At 52.6% G+C, this 14,209-nt stretch overlaps 1 protein-coding gene across 3 annotated transcripts in view; it reads left to right on the top strand.

Moving 5' to 3' along the window:
* LOC311532698 (uncharacterized protein C1orf167) overlaps nucleotides 1-14,136 on the top strand; it is a 34,369-nt gene extending 20,233 nt beyond the window's left edge. For all 3 annotated transcript variants that reach the window (XM_084651396.1, XM_084651395.1, XM_084651397.1), the window contains 9 exons: nucleotides 90-244; nucleotides 1,486-1,694; nucleotides 2,578-2,722; nucleotides 7,028-7,295; nucleotides 8,587-8,695; nucleotides 8,944-9,181; nucleotides 10,053-10,188; nucleotides 11,049-11,159; nucleotides 12,376-14,136. In XM_084651396.1, coding sequence (XP_084507522.1) covers nucleotides 90-244; nucleotides 1,486-1,694; nucleotides 2,578-2,722; nucleotides 7,028-7,295; nucleotides 8,587-8,695; nucleotides 8,944-9,181; nucleotides 10,053-10,188; nucleotides 11,049-11,159; nucleotides 12,376-12,435 — 1,431 coding nt within the window. In that variant the 3' untranslated portion in view covers nucleotides 12,436-14,136. The remainder of the gene's footprint in view (nucleotides 1-89; nucleotides 245-1,485; nucleotides 1,695-2,577; nucleotides 2,723-7,027; nucleotides 7,296-8,586; nucleotides 8,696-8,943; nucleotides 9,182-10,052; nucleotides 10,189-11,048; nucleotides 11,160-12,375) is intronic.
* Nucleotides 14,137-14,209: the final 73 nt, after the last annotated feature.

Raw genomic sequence — 14,209 nt, 5'->3', positions numbered from 1 at the left:
GGTCACAGCAGCATTAAGAGCAAGCAGGATGAATGGGGTCCAGTGTCTGTGCTGGACTTCAGACCCCTTTCTGGTTTGTTGCATTACAGGGTTACAGTTCTGGAGAGGAACTGGAGAGTCCCTGTGGCTCCCTCTGGTACCAAGCAGATCTACGACTCCTGCAGAGATATTTCTTGGTCTGGTCAACTCAGACTCAGCAGCATCTAAAGATCCAGCAGCATGGCAGGCTCGTTCTGCTGTCCCGGTATGGGCCCCAGAGCCAGTTTATACTTTTCTGACACTCTGTAGTAATTGTTTCCAGAGCATCTGTCGAAATGTCTATTGGGTGAAAATAGCAATAGTAATAATCCCTAGCTCTTCTTATCAATAGACCTCAAAGGACTTTACCAAGGAGGTCAGTATCATTAGCCTCATGTTATAGAGGGGGAAACTGAGGCACAGAGCTGCTGTGACCTGCCCAAGCTCACCCAGCAGGCCAGTGGCAGTTAAAGGAATGGAACCCAGGTCTCCTGAGTCTCAGCCCTGTGCTCTGTGCACTAGGCCAACTGGACCTTGAGCTCTGAATTGAACCTAGGATTTGCTTTTCCAGGGTTCCCTCCCCCACCTTATGTATTTCTTTTCCTTCATTTCCCCCTCTCCAGAACCCCTTATTTTAGTTTGGGCCAAGAACCTCCTCGTAGAGACTGGCAAGTCTGAACAGAGCAGTGGACCAGCTTGTCCGCTGTCTGCAAGTGCTGGGTGCTTCAGGAAGCAGGTGCAGGTCCCCTCCCGCACCACTGTTCTCGTTTGTGTAGGTGACCAATCCTTTTTGAGCTGCACTGAGCAAAGTGTCTCAATTAGGAAACATTAGGGCCTAAATTAACCCCAAAACATGAAGGCTCAGATGACGAAGACCGCCTAGGGGATTTAGACACATGGTTTCCATTGAATGTATGGGATTTGTATGTCTAAATCCATAGGCAGTTTTAAACAAATGTCAGCTGAAAAGTCAAAGCCAACATTCCACCATTGTCAAGTACAATGCAGCATAGTCTCCTGGTTAGAGCAGAGAACTAGGAGTCCTGATTCCTGCGGTCACTTCCTGGCACTGCCACCAACTCACCTGTGGCCTTGGGCAGATCACTTAACCTCTGTTCCTCAGTCTGCCCACCTGTAATGTGGGAAGATATTAACGCCCACTCCCCAAGGTGTTGTGAAGCTTAATTAATGCTTGTCAAATACTGAGCTCTTGACTGGGAGACATGGCACACATGCCAAGTGTGAGTACGTTGGGTATGAACTCTCCCCCCAGCAAAGTAATACCAAGTAACATTCCAGGTGTACTTTAGCTGGTTGCTGTTTAAAAACAAATCGGATGTAATTCCAGAAGTTAGTGAAATCTCCCACCAGTAGTGGGTATTTCATTAAACTTAACATACAAAAGTAAATCTCTTCGAGCTGCTCCTCCAGCCTCTCACGTGTCCTACATCCTCCCCCCAACCCCAGGGCGTTTCTTGGCTGGCACAAGTGGGTTGTGGAAGATAAGAATCGGAAAGCCATGGCATCCAGACAACATGGTCTCCATTGCTGCCAGGCTGCCTTTGACCTGTGGAAGCGGAGGCTAACTCAGAAAGTGGAAGCTGACAGGCGATTCAGGCATTGGATCCGCCAAAAGGCAGCAGATGCCCTGCAGTGCTGGCATACCTGCTGGCAGAGTGAGTTACGCCATGGCATAACAGGCCCTGAATGCTGTATAGAAGGGGCTGAAGGGGAAGGATATTATGATATCAAACAGGTTGGGAGGAAATCCTGCTTGTAGTCCTAGTGTTGGTCTGCAGATCTCAGAAGTAATGAACAGATTAGTGTGTATGTGCACCACTTCCCTCTACTGGTTGCAGCCAGAATTGCTTGGTTGTGAGTCACATGCCCTGTACTGCTTATAGCTAATGGAGATTCTCCTTTGGCTCGGGTAGTTTGGACCAGGAGGCTCTGAGTTCTACTCCTGCTGTCACTATAAAGTTCCAAGTGGCTGTGATGTGTAGAGACAACTTGGAAGTCCTGGGTGACCACAGTTTTGAACTGAACATAATGGACTGGATCTTGCTCCCATTGAAGTCATTGTCAAAACTTCCATTGGCTTCAGTGGGAGCAGGATACAGCCCTGTGCAGTCTGTAAGAATCCTGCATCCATAGTACCCTTCATCAGAGGATTTCCAAGTGATTTACAAACAGTAAGTTCCCATGATGCCCAGGGAGGTAGGGAAGGATCCTCTTTTATAGCAGGGGTAGCTGAGATGCAGAGGAGCGGCAAAGTGATTTGCCCAGTATAACGCAATGTGCTGGTGGCAGGAGATGAATCCAGGAGTCCTGACTCCTCATTCCCTTGTCAAACCACTAGACCACACTGCTAGGAATTTTTTTTCTAAAAGCCTGTCTAGCTGCTTGTGTGGAAGGAATGATTTCAAAGCCTGTACAAGTCTGTCTGTCAGAGTGCGGGGCGTGCGTCAGATCCGTTCTGTCTTTGTGCTGTTGCCTGCCCTTGGTGAGGTGGCTGTATCTCGTGGGCTGCTCTGGCCTGACTCCTGTGTTCCATTCCAGAGCAGTGCACCTTGAGGGATCTGCAGCTGCACTGGGCCCAGCACAGCTCGCAGGGGAGGAAGAGGACAGTCCTGCAGGCCTGGCACTGCCAAGCTGTGAAGTGGAGAAGTGCTGCTTGCTGCTGGAAGCGTCTCCTCTTGCGCAGGTTTGTCTGCTCCCCCTGAGAGGCCTTTCCTGGGAGCAGAAATGTAATTTACTAGAGCTGGATCTGATCTGCGCGGGGTAGAGCTGGATGTGAAAGTTCAGGGGAATTTTGCATGAATGATGTTTCTGTAGAAATACTTCCCCCTCCTCCGCTCTTTTGCCCCTGCTTCGCTGCTGAAGCACTTGGTGTGGCAGAGCTCTTTCAGGGTGCCTGTGACCTATAGCCTAGCACTCCCTGCTGGATGTTTCTCAGGAAGTCGGAGAGAAAGCATGCGCCTGACTGGACAAGGCATCCCGGGAGAAGTGACCCAGCTTGAGGGAGCGATTGTGAAGGCCTGCCTAGTTCTTATGTCTTAGACCATTTCCTCTTGGATTGGGAGAGCAAAGAGGAGGAGGATTATTCTGCCTCAGCAAGAGAATCTCTTCTGATCTCTGCCACAAAGGGTCAGTCCCATTGGAGCCTCTTTGAACAGCTCTCTCTAGGTTGTCTTTCTCCTTTGCGAGACTACATTGAATCAGTGAAGGCAATGGGGTCACACTGGGGATGAATCGGGCCCACTGTGCACACAAGGCACTGGCAGCCTGGCACTCCAGTCTCGGTGCTGAAGGTGTCAGGGCACACATAGTAACAGCTAGGCCTTGCTAATGACTCATCTGCGCCCCCTCGATCGGCTGCCAGGAACCCCACTACCTTTAGAAAGGTTAATTGGTTGCCTTCTAGCCATTTGGCTTCGGTTAATAAACCCCTAGTGGCCAGTACCAATTCAGGAGCCTCTGCTCTAGGCAATTGTATTTGCTAAGCCAGGTGCAGCTCTCTGATGGCCGAAAGCAAGAGGCTTTTCCTTTTGAAGATCCTTTAACAGAAGGGAATTATTACTGGATCCCTGGGATCCCAGCCCAGGCAGCAAGAGGGGAGCCCAGGCAGCAGTGAGTGCCTGAGAAACAAAATCTCTCTGCAGGAGTCCGTCTAGCAGGGCAGGAAGGAAAGATCTGCTCAGCCAAGAGGGAAGAGTCTGTTGAATGGGGCTGGAGAAGAAGATCCAAGAGTGTGTTGGGAGTAGGGCTGGTAGGAAGAATCTGTGGAGAAGGTGATTGTTCTGGTGGATCTGACTCTCCCACAGTTTGAATCCTTCCCCCTACCTGGTGTATTCAGAGTAGAGGTTTGTTGTTGTGAAGGCATCTCCGAGCTTGGCATGGGACAGTGTCAATGCGCCCGTGACTCAGGCAGAACCTCCGAGCCTTTCAGGCTGGCTGGAGCGGGAAGAGGCAGTCTTTGCTGAGAGGAAAGGAATCTTCAGAGTCCGTCAAGCCGCTGCTCTCCAAGCCCACAAGCAGGAGGAGGATGCTGCCCACAAAGCTGCTGGCCTCTGGAGACGTACAGTACTGCAGAGGAGAGCTGATGGTCATCTCTACAGGCACAGACCCTGCGGGCCTTTCAGAGCTGTAAGCTGGTGCTCAGCAGGAGACGTGGGGCATACAGGCGGATCCGTCCTCTCGCTCTTCCTGGTACGAGCAGACCCTGCGGCAAAGGGAACAGGTGTCCTGGGAGATCCGGAAGGAAAGAGAAGAGGGCTGTGCAGTGAAGTACTGGAATCTGTGGCTATCCCAGCACATGCTGTCCGTGTGCAGCAGAGCAGATTACATCAAGGTTGTGAGCAAGCAGTGAGGAGAGGACTGGGGAGAGCGACACCATTATCAAACTACAGTGAAACCTGCCTTAAGCGATCACCTGAGGGCCTGTAAAATTGGTTACCTAATAGAGATGGGTCTTCAAGGCAAGATCCGACTAAACTGTCCCGGCAACACTGGAAGTGATGGCTGCAGGGTGGAGGTTGAGGTCCTTAGTGCAGGCTTCACTAACCCCGAAGGATTAATAAAATTAACTCGACATGCCTTGGGTACAGGGGAATTTTTGTTCTTCCACTTTGAGTGAAATCCTGGTCCCACTGAGGCCCATTGACTTCACTAGGGTCAGAATTTCACCCTATCAGGTTAAAAATCCTGTTTAAAAAGCAAGTGCTCCTCTCTTTTACTGTGTTACAAATAACTTGGTAGATTATTAAAACCTCTAATTTGCCATCCCCTATTTCTGCATTTCTCAGCGCAGGCAGCACAGATAAACAAGTCACGGTTGTCCCTCGTCACTTTCGCTTGCCAGCCCTCCTGCGCTAACTCAGGGCTGCAGTGTGTGTGTTGCAAACACAACAAGAGAGATGGTTCTTTGTTTAAAAAGCAAGCCCCTCTTCCCTTGGAGTTGCACAGTACCCACTGCACAGGAATACTTCTGATGGCCTGAGCTCTTGTGAAATCTCTTTTTTACAAAATCTAAATTTGGGGATGAATTGGACCTGACGGGTTGGCTTCCATTTCTGTTAGCGTGAAAAATCAGAATAAAGGATCCTGTGGAGAGAAGCAGTGTCCATAGAACACAAGGACATGAAACTATACACTGAAGTATCACAAACATCTCATCCTGACCCCTTTTACCTGGATTGTGGTTTAAACCCTAGGTAAAGCTGGTAGTCTGTCTCAGAGCCGCAAGCTAAAGGCCAGACCCTGAGATCGTCAGCCGGGACCAGCACGTTTTAAGCAGAACAATGAGGAGTTCTCCATATAAACGATTGGCATGATATAGCATCTATTTTGTACTTATCTTTCGTTGAAGTCAACAGGGATAAGGACTTGGGGCTTGTCTACGGGGCAAGTTACTGCACGGCAAGCCAGCATGAGACTCTTCTGCAAACCAGCTGGCCACCCACTATTGCCCCATGTGGATCCTGCTACAGTGCACTGAAAGGCCAGCCCTGCTCTGGGACTGCAGGATTTGGCCCGAATAGATTTTCTTGTGAGGGGCCAAATTTCCATTAGAAAGCAGCAGAAACAAATATCCTGTGCCTACAAGCTCACCCTGACTGGTTTAGCAATTCAGTCCATGTAGCAACCGCCCCAGAAGGTATGTTTGAGAGAGATGCAATCTTTCGTCTGCCTGCAGCGCATCTGTCTATCAATAATCTTTCCACTGAGCGCGTCTTTGATAAGGAAGCACTTCCCCATTTCCCACCTGGGCATGCTACAGGCTGAGCTGTGCCGCCTCCGGAGGGGGGCATTTTTCATGCTAGGATAACCCACTATAGATGCTCTTGATCTCCAGAGAGACCCGTCAAGTGGAGAATATTTACACCTCAATCCTACAGCGCAGGGGATGATTTGCATAATGGGAACTCTGGGGGAACGAGGAACAAAGGAGCAGGCCAGAATCTGAAAACGCATGGGCCGGTGAAGCTGCAGCGGAAGGCTCTGATGTGTTTCGTGTCAGTGTGTTACTGTTTGGCTACAAGGGGAAGTTATTCTGGAATAAGGTAGGGTGGGAATTGAAAGTGCTATAGCTATTCTGGAATAGGAGCATCCACACAGAACATTATTGTGGAATAGCTCTTGTGCCTAGTTTCTCTGCATAGACAAACCCGTAACTGAGCCGTATACTAAACAAAGCAGAGATAAAACCACCTTTTTTCACTTCTAATCAACCAGTTCCAATCCAGCCCACGTGTGTAACAGCCAAGTATTGTGATAGCTCGTCAGTGTTCTATCTGAAATGAGTGTTGGGTGTTCTCGCTCCAGTTCCCCATGGAGAGAGTCCCCCCTCACAGCTAATCCACCACTGTGGCCTCCAGTTGATGACACTGGAAACAGTCTTGGCAGAGAGGCCAGGACTGATAGACTCTAGAGGCTGATCTCCCTTCACAACCCTGACCTGAAAGAACCACTTCTTGGGGTTCAATGCAGCGGCAGGGCAGCGTGGTGGTAGCTTGTGTCCATGCAGGATCTGTTCTGTGGGCAAAGCAGGGTTTTAGTATCCAGGGCTCTTGCTCGGACACTTCTTGTGAGCATGATATTCACTCTGTAGGCGCCTTTGCATTAATACGGACTCCAAAGACTTATCATTAAAATGTGACAGAAGGAAATTGATGTTCCCCCAATCACAGGAAGTACAGGTAGGCAACCTTCTGGGAAAGGCTAAGTGAAGTAATTGGGAGCATTCAGCAGAAAGTAGCTACAGTCCAGAAGTCTGGAGCTATTTGACCTCATCCTCCCAGTGCCTTTGCCCAGGAGTACTTGACAGCACAGGGTGAAAGTGGGTGTATCCCCAATCTGAGCAATCTGATCTGGTAGCTTTTTGCATTTGCTTTGAGCAGTTGTAAATAACCCCATAGGATACGAGGTAGAGGAGACTCGGACTGGTGCCTGCTTGTCTCTGATACAGAAATGTTACTTCAGGAACCAGTGATTGTGGATTCTTTTCCAGGGTCCTAGTTGCTTGGTTCCAGGTTACCAGGCGTGGAGCCACGCAGCATGAAGCCCTCACCCAGGCTGCGCTCGCCAGGCAGCAGCGTAGCCTCACACTGTGTTTTGCCCGCTGGAGGATGGAATTCTTGAGAGCTACGAAGTGGCAACAAGAAGAGAGAGACAGCAAACAACAGAGACCTGCTTGGGCTAAATCCTTTCAGCGCTGGAGAGTGGCCACTAGGGGGCATCAAGCCCTGCACTTAGACTCCATGGCTGTGGTGAAACAGGTGAGCAGGTTCTGTATGAGTAGGGCCCTACCAAATGCACAGTCCATTTTGTCCATTTCAGTCATAGGATTTAAAAATTGTAAATTTCGTGATTTCAGCAATTTAAATCTGAAATTTCACAGTGTTGTAACAGGAGGGATCCTGACCCAAAAAGGAGTTGGGGGCGGGCGTGTCGCAAGATTATTTTAGGATGGGTTGTGGTCCTGCTACTCTTACGTCTGTGCTGCTGTTGGTGGCCTTGCTGCCTTCAGAGCTGGGCAGCTGGAGGACTGTGGCTGCTGGCCGGGAGCCCAGCTCTGAAGGCAGAGCCGCCGCCAGCAGCAGCGCAGAAGGAAGGATGGCAGGGTCTGGTATGGCCACCCTAACTTCTCCACTGCTGCCTGCACAGCTGGGCCCTCAGTCAGCAGCCGCCACTCTCCATCACCCAGTTCTGAAGGCAGCAGTGCAGAAGTAAGGGTGGCACGGTCTGGTATTGCTTCTGCGCTGCTGCTGGCGGGTGCTGCCTTCAGAGCTGGGCGCCTGGCCAACCGCTGCCACTCTCCAGCCGCCCAGCTCTGAAAGCATTGCAGAAAGAAGGGTGGCAATACCGTGACCCCCCCACTAAAATAACCTTGCAACCCCCCCCCCCCCGCGCAACTCCCTTTTGGGTCGGGACCCCCAATTTGAGAAATACACATCTCCCCCATGAAATCTGGATAGTATAGGGTAAAAGCACACAAAAGACCAGATTTCACAGTCCGTGACGGGTTTTTCATGGCCGTGAATTTGGTAGAGCCCTATGTATGAGACAACTCTCTGTTCTCTGAAGAAGAGCCCAGATGGGTGACTTGGCTCAGAGACTGGCGATGGGGCTTGTCTCAAAACTTAGATACACGGGCTCTGATGGTGTGACTGGCTACGTGACGGACGGTGACTCTGCTTGAATACTTTTCAGGCTATAGACCTGCTGCTTCCCTGCTGAAACGCAGCAACCAGCTTGTGCACAACACACAAGCCAAAAGGACTAGAACAAATCCTCTGCTCCTAAGAAAGGTGCCGCGGGACAATTTCTACTGCACAGAGCAGACCGGACCTTGGTTATCACAGTCCTTTCTGACAGGCCCACAGCCAGCAAACTGCACGAGACTCCATTTATTTTTAAGGATTTAGTCAGCCCTGCTGGGATCTGAACCATGGTGTGTCACACCTGGGCTCAGCTTGTGTGACTACCGTGTGTGTGTGTGTGGGGGGTTTCCCCCCTCCTTGCTTTTGTGTTAGGTCTTGATGGCTGCCTTGTAAATTCTATCCTCAGGCCTGCAACTACTGGACGAAAGCTGCTGCCTTGTCCCAGAGCTCCCGGCAGCGGGGCACCCTCATAGGAGCCAGGAAGTGCAGGAAAATGCCCCTGTCTTGGTCAATCAGTAAGAATCAAATCCGCTTCCTCCTGTCTGGGGGCTATACAGGGAACAGCAGGGCGTTGTTGGAGCATGGGGGTATCTGTCTAGAAAGGAGCCATCTACTCAAGCTCTTCTGTAAATGATTAATTGAATAGGATGGTGGCTGTGGTCTGTTTTGGGGGCTTTTGGAGCTAAAGGGAGAACAGCACCTGCCGGCTCTTTTCCTTGCCACGGTGGCATGCCCTGTGTGATTGCTGTGTCTCCTTCCACAGAGCCGAGACAATGCAGAAAAAGGGATCTTGGACCAAGCACAGCGACTTACCATAGGCTCCTTCCCAGCGCCTTTCGTCGCTGGCTGGTGATCTACAGAAACCAAAGCAGGACACAGAGGCTGCCAGTCCATCAGCTTCTGGAGAGGCCTCGTGTGGTGGGCTGGGCACCTGGACATGCCTGGCCCCAGGAGGGTGGCACCGAGCTGGTACCAGATGAGCAGTATAGAAAACGGCTCGGGTAAGCACAGGGTCTGAACACGGTCAGCACCAAGGGATCTGGAGAAGGAATCTCTGGTAACTGTGTTGTCACCTTCAGGTTGTTTCCTTCAGTCAGCGTTGGGTCGTGAAGATGGACGTATCTGACCGAGCAAGACCTTGAAATCCCCGTTCTTCTTCTTCCTTCCCAATGGGGGCCCTGACCATAGGGCCTGGCTGTTTAAATGGAAGGAGCATTTCTTAGGTCGCATTTATGTGCGTGTGCCTAGCTTCCATACTTCTGCTGGGGGGCAGTCAGCATGAGGAATCGCCATGAACAATTTATTGTGCTCTGGGGGCTCCGAAGCAGGGAAGGGGACGGGGGCAGTGGACTGGTGATGGTCACTGGTTCGAATCTGGAGCAGGAGGGCAGTGACCGAAAGCTGTGGAACATGCAGAGTAAGATGGGGGTGTCAGTCCAGGCCTGATACAAGGTCAGCGTTGAGGCACATTGGCAGGGCAGCATGGGGGAAACTCGTACCTATCGAGTGGATAAATAGAGGCCTTAACCCTGCAGCGTTGTTAACTGAACCCCCCTATCTGCACTAAATGTGCTAACCAGATAAGCAGGGATGAGCCTTGTGTCATTGTTAGAGGAGGGGGCAGTGAGTCCCAGTTTGTCCCCCCTCCTCCCACTGCACCCTTTCTGGCCACAAGTCTCCAGTCACTAGATGTAAGGAGCTGAGTGTGGGTTAGAGGTAAGAACTGCCGGCGTCACTCGATCCTGGCCTTGGAGCGGCGTCAGGCCCTCCGGGAAGCAGTCAGGCCGGCTGTGTCTGTGCCGAGGGAGAACATCAGCTGGGGTGAGTGCAGCCATCAGTACGAGCACGTTCCTTTTCCTTCTCTGCCTCCAGGACGAAGTACCTGAGACGATGGCAATGCAACGTGCTGCTCCGCCAGTTCCGGGCCGGCAGGAGGATGCGCTCGCTGGAGAGCGGGTGGCTGCGGTGGAAGGACACCAGCAGGACGGCACTGATCGTGCGGGCGCTGGTGAGTGAATATCTGGGCCCATCCACGAGGGGAATGCTCCTGCAGGGTCTGTCCTCTCAAAGCCCCACCCTCCCGGGAGGTGAGTGGATAGTCCCCATCCCCGCGTCACAGCTGGGGAAGCTGAGGCCCAGGGAGGATTAAGTGGCTTGCACCTAAGGTCACACAGCAAATTCCTGGCAGGGGTGGCGTGAGAACCCAGGAGTCCTGCCTTGTGCCGCTGACAAACTACTAACCCACACTCCTCCTTACTCAGTGTCTTCCTTCCTCCCTTTACCTCTGCAATCCCCATATTCTGTCCTCCTCCTCCTTGGACAAGTGACTATTTGGGACCTGTTCTGAGCCCCACCTGAGGGTCCCAGCAACAGGTGTGCTCCTTCAGCTGGCCTCTGGCCCCTGGCTGACTGCTCGTAGAATGCTGCTGGTGGGCAGGCTGCTTTGCCAGTGGGTAAGAAGAGGGGCCCCTGCCCCAGAGAGCTTGCAGTCTAAACGGCCTGAAAGCTGGCTGAGGAGGGGGAACGAGATGCATGGCCCAAACCAAGTGACTGAGCAGTTTTCCACAGGAGTCTGGTTAGCGTTCAGCTTAGTTGTGAGCTCAGTAGAAGGGATGTGGTGTGAGTGATGAGGGGAGGCTGGCCAGCTTTTTAGGAGGAGGTGGCTCAGCTGCTCTGCAGCAGCATTTCCAGGTCATGGGGGGGCCTTCTGGAGGACCTAGAGAGATTTGGCCAAAGGCAGTTATTGTGTGAAGCAGAGAAGGGGTTGCACAGAACGGGGCTGGAAGGGGCAGGGACCTGGAAGCCAAGGAGGCAGACGGTGCTGGGCAGAGGGAGCTAACCTCTGTGTGCTGCCTTTTCTCCTCGCAGGTTGGGCAGAGGCTGCTGGAATGGGGCTGGAGGATCTGGAGGAGGCGCTACCTGCAAAGCCGGGTGGCCCAGAGTTTCCTGAAGGGTGAAGACCGGAGCCTGCTTGCCAGGGTAGGAGCTTACTGCTAGTCCGCTTGATCTCCCAGTTAGTAGCTGAAGCTTCGGTTCTGTGGACTACAAATTTTTTGTATTATGGGAGCACCTAGAGGCCCCAACCAAGTTTGTGCCCCATCGTGCTGGGCACATCACAAATGCCTAGTGAGAGACACCTCCTGCCCCAAAGAGCTTATAGCCTAAAAAGGCTTGGTAGAAGGTGGGCAGAACGGCAAGGAAGAGGAGGGAGCAGAGAGAGCACTGAAGGGAATGGCGGTTTTTGGGTATTTCCATTCTGGGTGTTCCTTATTGGAAAAGAGGAAAGCAGATTGAGGCCTGTTGGTGCACAGGGTTAATGAAGCGTTAGTAATCCGAGACTCTGCTATTCAATCTGGCTGAGGGGTTGCTGTTGTCTAGGGAGGTGTGTGGATTAGCATGTTCCGCGTGTGACGATGCCATTGGCAGGTGCCCTGTGCTCTCTGTTACTAGGAGGCTGTTTCCAAACTACGCTGACTCAGTTTTATGCTGTTCTAACTAGCAGGGCAAGTAAAGCTGGTTGGGAGATGCTGCTGACCCAGCCCAGAGCCCATGGTGCTTGCCTGGGCCAGGGGAAGTTCTTTCCCCCTGGACCACTCCTGCAGTCAGCTGGGTGCAGGAAGGAGAGTAAGCTGCAGGATTAACTGTTTGTGGAAATCTCACTGCAGGCCCCTTCTCGCTGTATTGCAAGGAAAGTGGAGGAATGTCAGGGTCACGTACAAACAGGCTGTGTCTAACACTGACCTGTGAGCAGCAGATTGGCTGGCTCTGCTGGTGTGACTTGATCGTTCTGCCTTGGGAGCAGGTTCTGTGCTCTAGCCAGTCTCCCTGAGTGCTACGGAGGGGCAGGTCTCTGAGCCAAGCCCCAGGGCTAGGGGTGGCAGGGAGGCATCCAGACAAATGCTCTTGGGCCCTATCGTAAAAGAAGGGGATCCCAGTCACATCCTGCTGCATGAGCCCAGGCCACGCCGAGCCCGTTGTTAGAAGTCCGAGGCCCAAGCCTAACGCAGTGTGTAGAGGTGGCAGGGCCCACTAGGCCATGCAGTCTCACCCGGGGCATCCAGGTGGAGCACTATAAACCAGGAACTCTAGTCCCCCTCTGTCGTCATCAAGATGAAGGTGGCTGGGGCTGCAGTGCAGAATGCTGGGGGCTACCCAGCTCTGACCTGGGTCTGACTTCTCCCTTTTTCCATTTCAGGCCTTTGGAAGGTGGCACCAGCTGACGGTGTCCCGTCTGGAGGGCAGAGGACTCTGCTGAGCTTCTGGAGGGACTGGCCAGAGCTTACCTCGTTGGCCCAGCTGAGAATATGGCTGGGTATTGAAGGGGGGCGTGGGTAGTGTGTGTGTATGTGTCTCCTTTGAACACTTATCAAGAATGCCGGCCAATGGTGCTTTCTCAGAACTGTCCCCGCCGGGCAGCTGCCGTGGGTACCAGCTTCTGGCAGAGCCAGTCCCTGCTCTGCTAGTGCCACATCGGCCTGCCAGGCAAGAGCCCAGGAACTCCCCGGAACAGAGTGTATCCAGCCCCGGGCTCAATTTCAAAGCACAGGATACCCTGTCTCCTCCCTGGCCTGCGGCGGGGGCGTATTCGCTTGAGTTAGCTGGGCACTCTCCTCGCCCACTGGCGTTGCCTGTGTTGGTGCAGGGCAGGACCAATGGCCTGCTGGGGGCACGCAGCTTGTCTGTTGCAGGCTGCCGGCTGTGCTGAACATGAGTTCTGATTAAAGGTCGGTCTGCCACGCACTCTTTCCTTTGAATCAGGGGTTCAGCTGTGACCCTGTATCACAAATGGCTCCACCCTGGCCAAGGCTATGCCAGGATCCAGTTCTCTGATCTGGGGGGGGGAGAAATCAAACTCTGCTCCTGCCCAGGAGTTCCCTTTCTGCTTGTGGGTATGAGCCTTCCAACTCATCCAGCCCCCACTTCCGCTTAGCGTCACATACTTGGCTAGGGGCAGCCCACGCTGGCTTGAAGAGGGGTTTATTTTTAGATCTGCCTCTTCCTACTGGGATTCTTGTGCAGCCCTCAGCTCCTGCATGTGTTCCCATCCATCCGCTCCTCATTAAGCCCTTCGGTGGGTGGCCAACCTCTGACCCTCTGCCTCCCGCAGGGTCCTTTTTCTGCTGAATGGGTCTGTGATGAAGAAACCTGCTGGGAACAGCTGAGCATCAAAAAGCTTTGCTGAGGCCAGGTGGGCACGTCTGCCCCCAATCATTGCTGCCCCCATCCCCTGCCCCTCATTAGATCCTGCAGTGATTGATCTATCGAGGGTGATTACAGGGCATCAGCCATTCCCCACGAGGCTAAAATTAAAGGGACAGAAGGATGCAGAAACTGCTTCTGCCCAGTGCTCACAGCAAAAAGCATTCACCCAGCTGGGCAGGGATTTTGAAATCCCTCCAGAAGCTGCCCTGAGCTTGCTTGTCTTTGATGGCAGTAGGTCATCGGCCCAAGCTCTGCAACCCTGGTTTGTCCAACATTTGGTGTTGCTGAAGCAGGCAACTGACTCTTGCTGCTCCCTTAGGTGCTTGTTTCAGATACATCCCCCTGCGTGATGGGGCCTTGAACTGTCAGTGCCGTGTTCTGGTGAAGGCATCTTTCTCCTTCCCCACACCTCCAGTGCACTGTGGCATAGGGGACATGACACATCAACTCTGCAGCGTGGTTTGAGGTTTGGCCAAAAGTCTCATTTAGCTTCATGCACCCCCCCTTAGTAGTAATGCTGGGGACAGGCACTTGTGCAGAATGGGCCTTTCCCACTGCCCAGCTAGGCCCTGGGGGGACTGAATCCTTGACCGCATGAGCTGCTAAGTTTAAATACAACTGATGCTGCCTGAGGGCTGTTTATTTTTTGAGCTAGTGCTGTGCTCAAGCCTCCCCCTAGCTGCAAGTGTACAGCAGTTTGAGACAAAGTCCCTGCTTGTGGTGCTCAGGGACCCACGGCTGGCCCCCCTGCCAGCAGCAGCTGTGTTCAAGGATGTGCATGCAGCACATCAGAATGACTCTGCCAGGCTGGACTCCCACTCCAGCTT

Source organism: Lepidochelys olivacea, assembly GCF_965140295.1.
Source record: "Lepidochelys olivacea isolate rLepOli2 genome assembly, chromosome: 18".
In the NCBI taxonomy this organism is placed as follows: domain Eukaryota; kingdom Metazoa; phylum Chordata; order Testudines; family Cheloniidae; genus Lepidochelys; species Lepidochelys olivacea.
This window is presented reverse-complemented; position numbering and strand designations above follow the sequence as displayed.